Source organism: Myotis myotis, unplaced genomic scaffold (assembly GCF_014108235.1).
Source record: "Myotis myotis isolate mMyoMyo1 unplaced genomic scaffold, mMyoMyo1.p scaffold_m19_p_3, whole genome shotgun sequence".
In the NCBI taxonomy this organism is placed as follows: Eukaryota; Metazoa; Chordata; class Mammalia; order Chiroptera; family Vespertilionidae; genus Myotis; species Myotis myotis.
Window position 1 is genome coordinate 20,907,101 of NW_023416335.1, and position 14,032 is coordinate 20,921,132.

Sequence of the window (14,032 nt, forward strand, 5' to 3'; positions counted from 1 at the left end):
AGGTAGTACCCATTCAAAAATCTATACTAATAAAAGGGTAATATGCTAATTAGACTGGACATCTTCCAGACATCCATCTGCCATGGTGGCGGTTAGGGGTGACCATGCTGGCAGGGGAAGGCAGTTAGAGGTGACCAGGCTGGCAGAGGAGCAGTTAGCAGCATCAGGCAGGCAGGCAGAGTGGGTTAGGGGCAATCAGGCAGACAGGCAGGTGAGCAGTTAGGAGTCAGCAGTCCCAGATTGTGAGAGGGATGTCCGACTGCCAGATAGTCAGTCATCCAGCAGTCAGACATCCCCCAAGGGGTCTCGGATTGGAGAGGGTGAAGGCTGTACACGAATTTCATGCACCAGGCCTCTAGTAATAAAAATAAGAACAAAATGAAGACTTTTTACCTGTCTTGGTGAGCAATCTACTAACAGTAGTTACTGATTTCATGATTTGATGTCTTTTAATGCTTCACAGGCCCCATTCTGGAAATTCATGGTAAGGCCTGAAGATGAACCTCTCCAGATACTACCAAAACCATTGTATGTGCTGTCTTTGATGAGAAACTCTGCCTTTTCATGAGCATGATCCAAAATAGTCTAGATAATCCAGAGTTCTTATTAGGATTCACTTATTGGAAAGTTTGCTATATTAAAATAGGGATCTGTCAATACAGGTGGGGCAAGAGTAGGTTTATAGTTATTAGTATGGAAAATAATACAATAATTAATAAATAATAATACAAGAACAAACTCTGTGTTTCGTGTACTCACAACTGTAAAACTACTTTTGCCCCTCCCTGTATCTTGGATTCTTTTAGACCAGATTGAATATTCCTCTTCTCCTTCTTCTTCTCTGACTAGATGAGGGAGAAGGTGGGAAGGGGTGGAGAGCATGAGAAGCATGCTTATTTTCTTAAATCCAAAGATGGAATGGGACCTCCTTCCCAATGAGCCTTCAAATTCCTCCAAATGACATGACCAGTAGGTGCCAGAGGTGTTTCCTGGGTTTTCTTGCCTGAGTCCCCAGCTGAACTTACTCCACAACTATCCTACCACCTTTCTTAAAAGGGGCTTGTTTTGAATGCATGTAGCTTTTGACCAAGCAGTTTTACTCTTAGGAATTCATCCTATAGTTCTAGTAGTACACATGGAGAATATGTGTATTATACACACACACACACACACACACACACACATACACACACACACAAATCCTATATAATAAAGAGCTAATATGCAAATGGTCATCATGCCCTTGTGCCCACGCCCTCGCACCCTCTCACCCTCGCACCAGGGCCAGGGGACCTGAGGCCGTACCCCCCTCCCTGGTGCCAGGGCTGGGGGATCTGAGGCTGTGCCCCCCACCTGGCGGGGCTTGACAGGGGACCTGAGGCTGCATCCCCTGCCCGGCGGCACTTGACAGGTGGGGCTGGCCAGGTCCAGGTCTCGCGTGATTTCGATGTGCACACGGGTGGGCGGGGTCCCACAGCATGCCCCAGACTCTGACAGGAGGGAGATTTTCATATACATTTTACTAATTTTCCTTCATCTCTGACATTTCTATTATAGAGAAAAGGCAAATAGCAATATTAAAATATTTTCTCTAATTAATTCCCTTTTAATGTGCATGAATTTCGTGCACCGGGCCACTAGTATACATATAACTGGTTATTCACTGCAGGAGCAAAAGATTAGAAACTATCCAATGTCCTCAGCAGGGGACTAGTCAAAATAAACAGGGCACATCCATGTAACAAAGCCATGAACTGAAGTAAATAAATAAAATACAAAAGCACAAACAATAAAGAATTAAAAACAAAAAAACAATATTATATAATTTGGTGAACAGTTATGCATTTAGCAAGATTACAAGAATACAAGAAATGTAGAATTATGGGTATGTTTGGTTCTTGAATATTAAATTTAAATTTTAAACAAACAAAAAAAAAAGCCTATGATGCGCTCTCCAAAATATATTAATATTTTTTAAAAAGCAAATGTGGAACAGTTTGTGTAGTATGCTGCCATTTATGTGTACAACGGGGAAAATATATATATATGTATTTGCTAATACATGTATAAAATACCTCTGGATGGATGGACAATAAACTCATAGTATTAATACATTGGGGAGAAAATCTTGATGGCTAGAGGGAGGTTTTCTCACTATATGGTCTTATAGCTTTGGAATTTGGCACCATGGGAATGCATTTCATCATAAATAAATGCATTTTTCAATAAAATAAAAAAAATTAAATCATTTGTAAAGGGGCTAGTATGTAACTCTCTACTCTGAATGGACTACTCTAGTTCTCTACTTCTGGCCCCGGATTTGGTTGAGACCCTGTCTCTCAAGTTTCCTTCTCTGAGCAGAGACTGGCCAAGGGCCACTGAAATAAACCCTCCTCAAAGTCGTTCTGGCATCTTGGAATTTGGTTTTATCAAATACAACCAGTGATAATGCAGCCATGGCCTGAGCAGCTCTCCCCTTTTCTGCAATTGTGTTTGCCAAAATGAGTTTGGAGCTGCACATTCCAGCTAGTTGGGAGCCCAGCCTAGACAGGGGCACACTTTGGGCAAGTTTAAAGCCTTAGCCATGAAAAGTGGGGATCATCACCCTCACGGCTGAGGCCCATAGAAGGGTCAGAAGCAGGTGTGACACCAGCCCTGTGCAGCTGAGGTATTCACAGTCTGTCTGGGGTACCTGGTGGTTCCAGTTGGTGGCAGCTCAGCACATGGGGGCAGAATGTGTAGGTCAGCATGGTCCCTACTTCCCTTTCAGGGGCCTTATGCTCTGCTTCAGAACTCCCCTTGTACCCAAATAAGAGAAGGTGCATCAACACCTAGAACGGTTCCTACTGACACCCAGAGGTGCTCAGTAAATGTAGCAGCATCTGAATTTACCTTTGAGTAAATGGACTTAAGAACAGTGGGCAATTAAAGTATAGGCTACTGTGCAGGATTTAAGTTAGAACCATCTGGCTTTTTAAAAAAAATCTACCAAAGAAGCACACAGATGCCCAAAAGACAGGGTTGCCCTGCCTTTCAGGACCTGAAAGGTGGGAGGCCTGGACTGGCTGGCTTTCTCTGGTCCTTTCCTCCTACCTTGGGTTCAGCGGGGACCTACACCATCCAAGTGGTCAATAAACAGTAACTGAATGAATTAATTCAATCCAGTTCAATTCATTGAATAAATGTTCCCCTCCCTTCCTTCTCTGCCTCAGTTTCCTTTCTACCATATTCTCCTTCCTCAGGATGAAAGGGAAATCTTGAGTGTGAAGACCGGCCCTCTGGAAAATGATTCAAGTCCCTTGTTTTCCATTTCTCCTGCTGCTCTCTCCCTCTCCCTCAGTCCTGCACCAAGAAGACTGGCTCAGGAACTGACTATTAGTTCTGCCACTTTCTAGCTGTGTAATTTGGGCAAGTTACACAACCTCTCTGAGCCTCGGTGCTTCACCTATAAAACAGGCATGATACCAGTGCCCACCTCATCGGTTTGCTGTGCGAAGTAAATGAGTTGTGGCACATCAGGTGCTCAGAAGTAAGCACTCACTAAATGTTACCATTACCCTGGGTAGTAATAACTCATTGTCTGCTAATCACAATTGAGGTGTTGGCAGATTGCTAAGGTATGATTCCTTCCAGCAGTTTTTGGAAATACTTAAAAGAGGAATCTCTAAGAAATGTGAAGACCCAGAGGAACAAAGTAGTCAAGGGTGAATGCCCAGGGCTAAGGCTGATGTATGGGGGGCAGGAGGAGGGGCAGGCAGATGAAGGCTGGAGAACTTCAAAAGCACACCTACTTGCATCCCCCTCTCCCCACCCGCCTGCCTGCCCTGCCTATCTCCCGGGGGCTGATAGGAGATAAATGAAATCACTTCTTCAAAGCACCCTACTCAAGGACCCGGATCAAACACCAGGGCTTGAAGATAAGCTTCAGTCTACATTTCCTTTTGTCCATTCCTTCCCACCACATCTCCAAAGGAAATTCTAGAGGGAGGAAAAGTAGTTAATTCCTCCTCTTTTATCAAAAGGCGTTACCTCCCCTTCCCCGGCAATGGCTGGTGATAGGAGAACCAGGGAACTAGGGAAAGAGTTAGGAAGGCCTCTTCCCGGCCCTCTGCCAGCGTTAGCTGTGTGACTTCAGACTCCCCCGTAAGTTCTCAGAGCCCGGTGCTTCATCTGTCAAGGGGGATAAAAACACCTGTCCAAAATAACTCACAAAATTGTTATGAGATGATGAGTACAAACATGTATTTGGGAAAAGATACTCGATGTTTCCACAGTTAACATGTTGAAAATTACACAGTCATCCACCTTGAATCTTTTTGGGAATAAGCTGAGCTGAGATATAAATAAATAGCCCTTTTTATGTAAAACTAGAGGCCCAATGCACAAAATTCATGCAACAGTAGGCCTTCCTTCCCCCGGCTGCCGGCACCAGCTTCCTTCCAGCACCCGGGACCCAGGCTTCCCTCCCAGCCCCAGCTTCATCCAGAAGGTAGTCCAGAAGGATGTCCAGAAGGACATCTGGTCTAATTAGCATATTACACTTTTATTATTATAGATTCTTATTCATTCACTAACATTCGTTGAGCACTTACGGCATTCAGGCTGCATGGCTTCTCATCCCAGCCCCACCTCTTACCAGCTGGGAATTTGGAAAAGTTAGTTAACCTCTCAGGGACCTCCACTTCCACCTCTGTGAAATGGGAGTAATGACAGGACCTCCCTCCTCAGGCTCCTGAAAGGATTAAATGAGATCATGTGAGCAAAGTGCTTACAACAGTGCTTGGCTCTCAGTGATAGCTACTGTGATGATGATAGTGAAACACCCAGCCAGGCCATAAGAATACAAAGAGAATGAGGACAATGCAGAAGCATTCACAGTCCAGTGGGAGAATGGACAAGTAAACAGACAGATGCCAGGTCATAGGTATAGTAATAGAACGTAATGGGAGCTGTGAGAACAGAAGAGGGAGCTACTAGACTCTAGTAACTAGAGTGTGCTCGCTCCCTGCAAGGCTGGCTGTTCTTGCTTCCACCGGATTGTTCCTCTTGCCCCCCTGGCCCTCTGCTGCCCGGGCTGTGTCTGAAGCCTGGGATGAGGCCTGCAGAGGAAGTGCCTCCCGGTGCCCTGAGCGCAATGCGCTACATCAGGGCTCCTGGCCAAGGCTGTAATTGCCAGCCGCTGAAAGATATTAAACGCCAGGGAGGAAAACCAAGTTCTCTATGAGGCCGACTTTTCTTTTCAGAGTTCTTACAGCTTGTAAAAAAAAAAAAAAATGTAAATAGTTACCCAGTGAGATATTATTTCATGTTGTTGCCATTAGGGTGTGAGTGTTATGCAGAGAGAGGCGATCGTTCAGGCAATTCCACCTCAGCGAGGATGGAAAACTCCACATTAACCCCACACAACAAATCTACCACCTCTCGCTCTCAACCTGACTCAGGCATTTTTTTCCTGGGTGGTGAATTTTATGTAAATTGAAGTAGTGAAAAAAAATCTATAAATATGCAGAATTTCCTAAAGGATTTTTCCTGATGGCTTGGGGGAGGGGGGCCATTTTTTTAAAGATACATATGGCGGCTGGGGGAAGGGAACTCATGTTGGTGGCCTTCTGGGACAGCGTTGGGCCTTCGGGTCCGTTGGTTGCCAGTGCTGAGGTCCTTTGGGTCCAGTTGCTGCCTTGACTGTTCTCTGAAGCAATTGCCCGCAGATGCAGGTGGCCCGTCACAGCCTTCATTGACCTGGGACTTTCTTTGTGCCAAGCAATGGTGCTGCTCACTCACAGGGCAATCTGAGGAGGGCCTAGAGGTCCCTTACCCATACATCTGCGCTTTTGGCAAGGGAGAACATTGCCATAGGCCCTGTCCCTGTGCAACATTGTCTTGCATGGACTTTTCAACCACAACCCTAGGGCAGTTCTCTGCCCACAAGTGGCCTTCAATAAACTTGACCCAACTGAATACTGTCTTATTCTCTCCCCAGTGACAAGGCATTTCTTTGAAAACTGTCCTTGCTGCAAGCCGCTAGGGCCCTATTTAAAACTCTGTGTAAGTTAGCATTTCAGCTAAGTGATTGTCAAATGCTGATTATAATAATTGTCTAGTCGTGTTTTAATTAGGCCTCTGGTCTGGCTTAGTACGGTTGTCCATTTTCTCTCCTCAGGCAACTAGATGGATTCAGCCAAAGGAGCCCTGATGCCCTCACCAGCACCCAAAAAGAAGGGTGTCCCCACTACCTTGCTAGCACCTTCCTGGAAGGAGCCTTGTCTCTATCTCAATGCTGTCTGGCACCCACTGTTCCCATCAGTGAATTCTGCTGTGGACTAAGGGACTAGTGTTTCTTTTTAAGGACAATTTATTCTTACCTAGGCAAATTCCCAACCCTCCACCCCGAGCCTGGCCATCCGGTCCTCATCTCTTCCCTTCTCCCTCCCTTTCATTCATTCACTGCCCTTTTCCTCTCCAAATAGAGAGTAAATATTCTTTCCTCCTCCATTCTCCTCCTCTCTCCTTCCTGCTGCCTCCTTCCTTCCAAAGTCCTAAATGCCTTTCCTCTCTCTACCTCCCCTCTGCTCCCAACTGACTGCCCATTAATCACTCTTAGCACACATATGCTTGGGTCCTGGAAGGATTTCTTGGCTGGCTCTCACAGCTGAGCTGGTTACAATAGTCAAGAAGGAGTCTTTCATCTCTTACTGCCTCCGAGGTCTCCACTCTTCCCAACTGTTCCTCCTCCAAGGTGCCTACAAAGGCCCATCCTCTTCCATTCTGTAAGGCTTTCTTCTGTTCTCTCTCTGCATAGCACTCTCCCAAAGGCCAAATGGCCCTGAAGGTGGACCTTTAACTGTAGTGTTGGCACTGGCAACAATGTCAGAATGCACAGAGGCTGGCATGGGGAGAGGCAGGAGGAGGGGGATAGAGACCACCACAATGATTGGGATCACACACACCCCTTCTTGTGCCCCTCTTGCCACAATATGGAAGACACCCCCCAGTTGGGGCATCCCTTGGAATTCCTTCTAACTTGACTTTACCAGGAGTAAATCGGGGTAGGGAAAGCCAGTGGGATTCCTAAGAGGTCTGTACCTACTGCCCAAAAAACAGCACAGACCCAGGAGTAGGTTTAATTTACTTTTTGATTGAAGTGGCCTTGGGAATGGTGCCTGCTGTCCCCTTCACTGAGCATGATATGGGTTCATGGCGGCTATTTTTTATTTCTGTGTGATAGTTCTTTCTCTTTGAAGAACCCTTTTTGAAATCACCTACCTTGGGTTCTCGTGTTGGCTCAAGACACAGATCAACGCGGCAGAGTCAGGGACAGTTAGTCCTGGAGCAGTATGCCCCTAGTGACAGGCCTGACAGTCAGAGTGATGGATTGGGGCTGAGAAAGTGGTACTCGAAGCAAGGCAGTGACACCAGCGCGCCTCCACTGGCCGCGGAGAGCAAGAAGTGGTCTCCCCAGAGGCCCGCGCACAAAGGACCGGCTACACCCCCTGATGATCTGCGGACTGGGAACTTTAATGTCAAACTATGACTATGTAAAATCTCTGCCAAGTGCGAAGCTGGCAATGCACACTCCATCCGAAAGACGCGGGGAAGAGGAGAGGGGAGAGGAGTGTATTGTTATTTTTAATACAAAGTTTTTATTCCGACGTTTCCCTGGGGAAAGGTAGTACATTTTCTTTTTCTCCGGTGAAAAGAAAAGCGGGGGGGGGGGGGGGGGGGCATCCCTAGAGTTTGTATCGACGTGCAGCACTTAGAGAGATCCCTACCTCCTCTGGGATACTGGCCTCTCCAGCGATCCCAGATCTCCCTCTCCCCCCCAAAAAAATAAAAAATAAATAAAATAAATAGCAGCTATGAGCAGTGCACTGAGAGAATTTTACGCCTCTAAACAGGACACGATAAGAAAGCTGAAACGCTCAAACACCGACCCTATAAATCAATGCGCAGGCACCGCGCGCCTGGCGCGTCCGGGTGGCGCGCACAGCCCAGGGTACCCAGTGCTTCTACGCACCATCTCACCCCGGAAGGGAGTCCTCAGACTTGCAGGCTTCGGACAGGATGGGCTCAAAGTTGTTGGAACGGCTGACGTCGCATCCCGAAAACCAGGGATGCCTCTGAGTCTCGGGTGCTTCCGAGTGAACACACCCGGGAGAAGCCCATTCGGGGAACAGAACTGGACCCGAGCAGAGCCCAAGCTGGGCCGGAACAGGGCTGGGATTCAGGCGGCGCGGCCTGCCCCCAGGCGGCCTTCGGGAGAGGCTTGGACTGGGCAGTGAGGGAGCCACCGCCTTGCGCTCCTATCCCCCCGCCCCCAGACACTCACGGCCGGGCTGTGAGGCCCCGCCAGCACCTCCGCCCGGTAGTTTGAAGGAAAAGAGGAGGAAGAGCGGCAGGAAAGACAGCGGAGAATAGGGCGCAGAACCCAGGATCCCGGAGAAGTCTGGTCCTCGGTGGAACACCCCTTCTGCCCCCTGGGCAAGGGCGGCCCAGGTGGGGGGAGGGGAGGAGTACAGCGGCCGGTAAAGGCCGAGGCGGCGGCGGCGGCGGCGGCGCAAGGGCGAGGCTCCTTTAAGGCTCTCCCCTCCCACCGGCGGCGCCGGCCTCCGCCCGCCGCTCTCCCCGCCCCGGGGTCCCGGCGAGAGCTGCGATTGGGCGGGTGCGGCGATCCCTTTGAAGTGTGGCTGCCGATCCCGGCTATTTGACGTGCGGCTCGCGGAAGGCGAAGGTTTTTGTGTTGCTATCCCGGGCTAGCGGCGGCGGCGGCGGCGGCGGCGGCGGCGGCGGCGGCGGCGGTGGAGGAGGGGTGGAAGCGCGGCGACTGCTGCACCGCGCTCCACGCTGCGGAGCGAGCCCACCCGCCCGGGAGCTCGCCTCCCGGTGCTCCCCCTCCCTCCCCGCCCCCCCAGTGGCGCTGCCTCCTCCAAATGAGCGATTCGCCCGCTGGATCTAACCCAAGGACACCCGAGAGCAGCGGCAGCGGCAGCGGCGGCGGCGGGAAGAGGCCGGCGGTGCCGGCGGCGGTGTCCCTCTTGCCCCCGGCGGACCCCCTGCGCCAAGCGAACCGGCTCCCTATCAGGGTCCTGAAGATGCTGAGCGCTCACACCGGCCACCTCCTGCACCCGGAGTACCTGCAGCCGCTGTCTTCCACTCCCGTCAGCCCCATTGAGGTCAGTGTCTTGGTCTCTGCCCGCCCTGCGCCGTTCCCATTGCGCCCACCACTGCCGGGCCCACGGCCCCACTCCCTGCACCCCGTCCTCGGCGCGACGCTCCGGGCCGGCCACACTGGCGGACCGGGTGAGGGGGGACCGAGAACGGAGGTGATCAGAGCCCACGCGGTTCTCCCAGGCTTCTCCGTGAAAGGTTCCCTTCCGCGCGCGCCCTTCGGAGCTACGGGTTTTTTCTCGGGTTGGGTTTGCTCTTGGCGTCTCCCACTAGGACCTTTACTTTTTCTGGCACCCAGTTTCTAGGCCAGAGATGATCTTTCCTGGGTCTTTCCTGCCCCCACCCCGCCGCCGCCACCTCCACCACCACCGGGTTTGTTCTCTCTGAATCCCGGATCGCGCCCGTCCCACTCCGCCTCTGTCCTCTCCGGTTAGAGCGCGCGACGCCCCGGCACTCCCGATCCCAGGGCTTTCTTCCTCCCCCTTCCCTGGGTGCGCTCCCGGGAGAGAGGGGCTGCTAAGCGCGCCCACGGCAGCCCAGGCTTTAGAAGGCGCTTCTCCGGGTTTTTACCGCGCTGTGCCTCCGCCCGGAAACCCGTCCCAAGCGAAGTTCCCCAAACTGAAGGAGTAAGTTTTCCCTGGGCTTAGAGGAGAGGGAGATGAGAGGGAAGGGGGCAAGTCGCAGCCCCGACTCCAGAGGCGTCACCTCGCCCGCGGGGGCCGTTGGTGGGCCACTTCCACTGCCCCGTTCCCCGGGGCCTGTGGTGCGCTCTGGGACCCAGCGGGGCCAGGGATCCACCAACGGGCGACGAGCAGAGAGAGCGCAGTCCTGCCCAGCTGCGCCGCCCACCGGGCGCGCTCAGACTTCTCCCCCAGGCCTTCTCTCTCCCGTGCCCACCCGGCTCCCCAGGCACCCCCCTCAACCCGGCTGGCTCTGTCGGTCTGGTCGTCTCACTCCCTCTCCCCGCTCTCGCCGCTGTCTCCCACAGCTGGACGCCAAGAAGAGCCCGTTGGCGCTGCTGGCCCAGACTTGTTCGCAGATCGGCAAGCCGGACCCGCCGCCCTCGTCCAAGCTCAACTCGGTGGCGGCGGCAGCCAACGGGCTGGGAGCGGAGAAGGACCCCGGCCGCTCCGCCTCGGGCGCTGCCTCCGCGTCTGCGGTGCTCAAGCAGCTGGGGGACTCCCCCGTCGAGGACAAGTCCAGCTTCAAGCCCTACTCCAAGGGCTCCAGCGGCGACTCTCGTAAAGACGGCGGCTCCTCCTCTGTGTCCTCCACCTCCTCTTCCTCCTCGTTGTCCCCGGGAGACAAGGCCGGCTTCAGGGTCCCCAGCGCCGCCTGCACGCCCTTTCCCCCGCATGGAGCGCCCGTCTCCGCATCTTCGTCTTCCTCCTCGCCTGGTGGCTCCCGGGGCGGCTCCCCGCACCACTCTGACTGCAAGAATGGCGGCAGCGGGGAGCTGGACAAGAAAGACCAGGAGCCCAAGCCCAGCCCGGAGGCTGTGTCCGTGAGCCGCGGGAGCAGCGGGGAGCCCGGCACACACGGGGGTGCCGCCGACGCAGGGGCCTCCGGGCGCAAGTCGGAGCCGCCCTCGGCGCTGGTAGGGGCCGGCCACGTGGCCCCGGTGTCACCCTACAAACCCGGCCACTCGGTTTTCCCGCTGCCGCCGTCCAGCATCGGCTACCACGGCTCCATCGTGGGCGCCTACGCCGGCTACCCCTCTCAGTTCGTGCCTGGCCTGGATCCTAGCAAGTCTGGCCTCGTGGGAGGCCAGCTATCGGGGAGCCTGGGCCTGCCCCCTGGCAAGCCCCCCAGCTCGAGCCCACTCACCGGGGCCTCCCCGCCCTCCTTCCTGCAGGGATTATGCCGCGACCCCTACTGCCTGGGCGGTTACCACAGCGCCTCTCACCTCGGCGGCTCCAGCTGCTCCACTTGCAGCGCGCACGACCCCGCCGGGCCCAGCCTGAAGGGCGGCTACCCGCTGGTGTACCCCGGGCACCCTCTGCAGCCCGCCGCCCTCTCCTCCAGCGCCGCCCAGGCCGCGCTCCCGGGCCACCCCCTCTACACCTACGGCTTCATGCTGCAGAACGAACCGCTGCCGCACAGCTGCAACTGGGTAGCAGCCAGCGGGCCGTGCGACAAGCGCTTTGCCACCTCAGAGGAGCTGCTCAGCCACCTACGGACTCACACGGCCCTGCCCGGCGCAGAGAAACTTCTGGCCGCCTACCCTGGGGCCTCGGGCCTGGGCAGCGCCGCCGCAGCCGCCGCAGCCGCTGCCTCCTGCCACCTGCACCTCCCCCCGCCCTCCGCCCCGGGCAGCCCCGGATCGCTGTCCTTGCGGAGTCCACACACTTTGGGGCTAAGCCGGTACCACCCCTACGGCAAGAGCCACTTATCCACAGCTGGGGGCCTGGCCATGCCGTCTCTCCCCACAGCCGGACCCTACTACTCGCCATATGCGCTGTACGGACAGAGACTAGCCTCAGCCTCGGCACTTGGATACCAGTAACTACAGCTCTTCCTCCCACCCGCTCCCTGACCCTCCCCCAGCCTCCTGGCCTGGCCGCTGCAACCTCCACTACTGCTTGTCCTGCCAGATGTTCCCCGCCCATGCCCTCCCCACTGGACTGTGTATTTATTTACTATAATGTTAGCTTACAAGCTGGGAATATAAGTGCATTAACGGCCCACACGAGTCAATGGTATGCAAAAAGTCTGTGTTTTCCCCAAATAATATTAATCACACAAGTAACTACATGCTCCCCGTCCCACTTCCTTTACTTTCTTAGATATGTTTTAATTTGTTTTCCTTTTGCTTTTTTTTTTTTTTTTTTTTTTTTTTTTTGGTTTGGTCTTAGGGGAAGAAGGAGAGTTGGGGTTCTGGGGTTCTTCTCTTTGTTTTGTTCTCCCTTCCTGGGGAGTTTCTTGCATGCTTCTTAACCATTAAAACTACATTTCCCCCTTTTCCCTTCATTCCCTCATTTTCTTCCATTTGAGGTTCTGTTTTTACCTTTGTACCAGAAACAGAGAGGAGATATTTTTTGTAATGTATTCGGAGGGTGCGGGGAGGGGCCTTGGTGGCAGGAGGTCTTGCCTCTGTTGACCCAGAACTCTACTCTGTGACTTCTCCCCCGTAGCCCTCTCCTCCCAGGGTCCCTGGTCTTTGCCCTGGCCCCCAAAATTAGAGCCTTTCTTCCCTACCTTGCTCTGAGTACGGAGAGCCCTGAGAGAGGGACCCCAGTGGCCTTGGACAGAGCCCTTCTGCTTCTAGACTCTTCCAACCCCAAATACTGCCCGCTGGGTAGGAAGGAGGGGAGTGGTCCTATAGGGCTCATCTTATTCAATTAAAAGTCCTAGAAGGTCTTGCTGGCATGAAACTTTGCTTTTTATATTTTGCAAAGTGCTTTTATAGTCATTGTTTTTCTCTCCGTTATTGGGGCAGTGGTCCCCCTCCTGGCAGTGGGGGGTGGCGTCAGCGATCCTTGCTAGATCCCTCCAAAGCAGACCAGTGGCACTATCAGCGGGCAGTACAACCTTTTAGCTCCGTTGGGGGAAGGTTGGACGGTAAAGGAGCATACAGATCGCAATAGCCCCCCTTCATCCCTTCCCAGGCTTGTCCCAACAGATTCCCCAAAGTTGGGGACTTCCTTGGGCTCCCTCGGTGACTGGGATTGAAGACTTGGGCCCTGGGTCTTCTCCCCACACCGTCCCTTCTCTTATGCAGCATCGTGGGGAGGCTGCGGGGCCTCTCTGGGATGAATAGAGCTCTCCCTTGGTAAGACTTATTTTGTTAATAAATGAAATACTTGGCTATATTCACACCGTGGTGTGTTTCTCTCTTGCCTCACCCACCACCCCACTTCCAGATACCCAAGCAGATGCCCTTCTTTTATTCTTGTTTAAAATACCTTACGGTTTCCTTCATCAGATTTCTGGTCAAGGACAAGTTTAACGTCTTTCCTTGAGAAAAGGGGGAGAAAAAAACTGCCAGCGCATTACAAATTACATAAAACCACCTTTATTTTTTTTCCACTTGGTTATTTACTTTCCAGCCTCGCTTCAAAGGCCTTAACATTTCCTGGGGACAGGGTGGAGAGTGTGTAAATGTGGATTTTCCTCTGGACCTAGATTCGAGGTAAGAGGGGCTGTGAGGGAACCAGCACAGAGGGGCTCCAGCCAGGCAGCACAGTCCCAGGCCTAAGGGTGAGCAACGACGACGTGCCTCTGGCGCCACCTGGTGGCAGGCAGCTCCTGGCGCCTCCCCCGACGGCACCGTAGGCGCTTCCCACTCTAAAGGCGAGGGTTTCCTCTTTGCTGACAAAGCCTTTATACACCTGAAACCGAAGGGTAAACGCACCTGCTGACGGGAGCGCTTCGCAAGGCTTGGAGGCTCCCTAATGCCCGCGCTGGGTAGCTCATCCCAGTTATCCGCGCTCCCAGAGCCTCCTCCACGGGAGTTGGGTTTTGCTGAGAAGTCGGGGCGATTACTCGGGACCTTGGAGTCACTCACTCTGGGTCCCTGTTTTCTTGATCTCGCACGACTGACACTGACTTCATCCTCGGGCAGGCGAGGGTGGGGTGCTGTTTATCAGGTTGGTGGGAGGAGGGGGGCACCTCCCACTGTGCGGGGAGTCCCAGAGGCCGGAGGAGAGGACGCGCGGCTGCGGGGGAAGGCGGGGCCTGAGCCACGTCCTCTCTGGGGCTAACTGGCTGCCGGGGTCGCCCGCCGAGGCCCCCGGCACAGGTTGCAGGTTCCGGCTGGCGGACCCCTGGCGCCCAGCACTGACCGCCGGGGCCACCTGTCGAATGCACTTCACCATGGCCTGCCTCGCCCCCTCCTGGCCGCACTCCTCCGCGTCGGCACCGCGCG

The 14,032-nt window shown here is 53.7% G+C and overlaps 1 protein-coding gene across 1 annotated transcript; it reads left to right on the forward strand.

Moving 5' to 3' along the window:
• The first annotated feature begins 8,159 nt into the window (after positions 1 to 8,159).
• ZNF703 (zinc finger protein 703) lies at positions 8,160 to 12,981 on the forward strand. Its single transcript, XM_036299358.1, has 2 exons — positions 8,160 to 9,170; positions 10,154 to 12,981. Exons 1-2 carry the CDS (start codon positions 8,928 to 8,930, stop codon positions 11,669 to 11,671), a joined length of 1,761 nt encoding a protein of 586 aa, XP_036155251.1. The 5' UTR covers positions 8,160 to 8,927; the 3' UTR covers positions 11,672 to 12,981.
• The last annotated feature ends 1,051 nt before the right edge of the window (positions 12,982 to 14,032 follow it).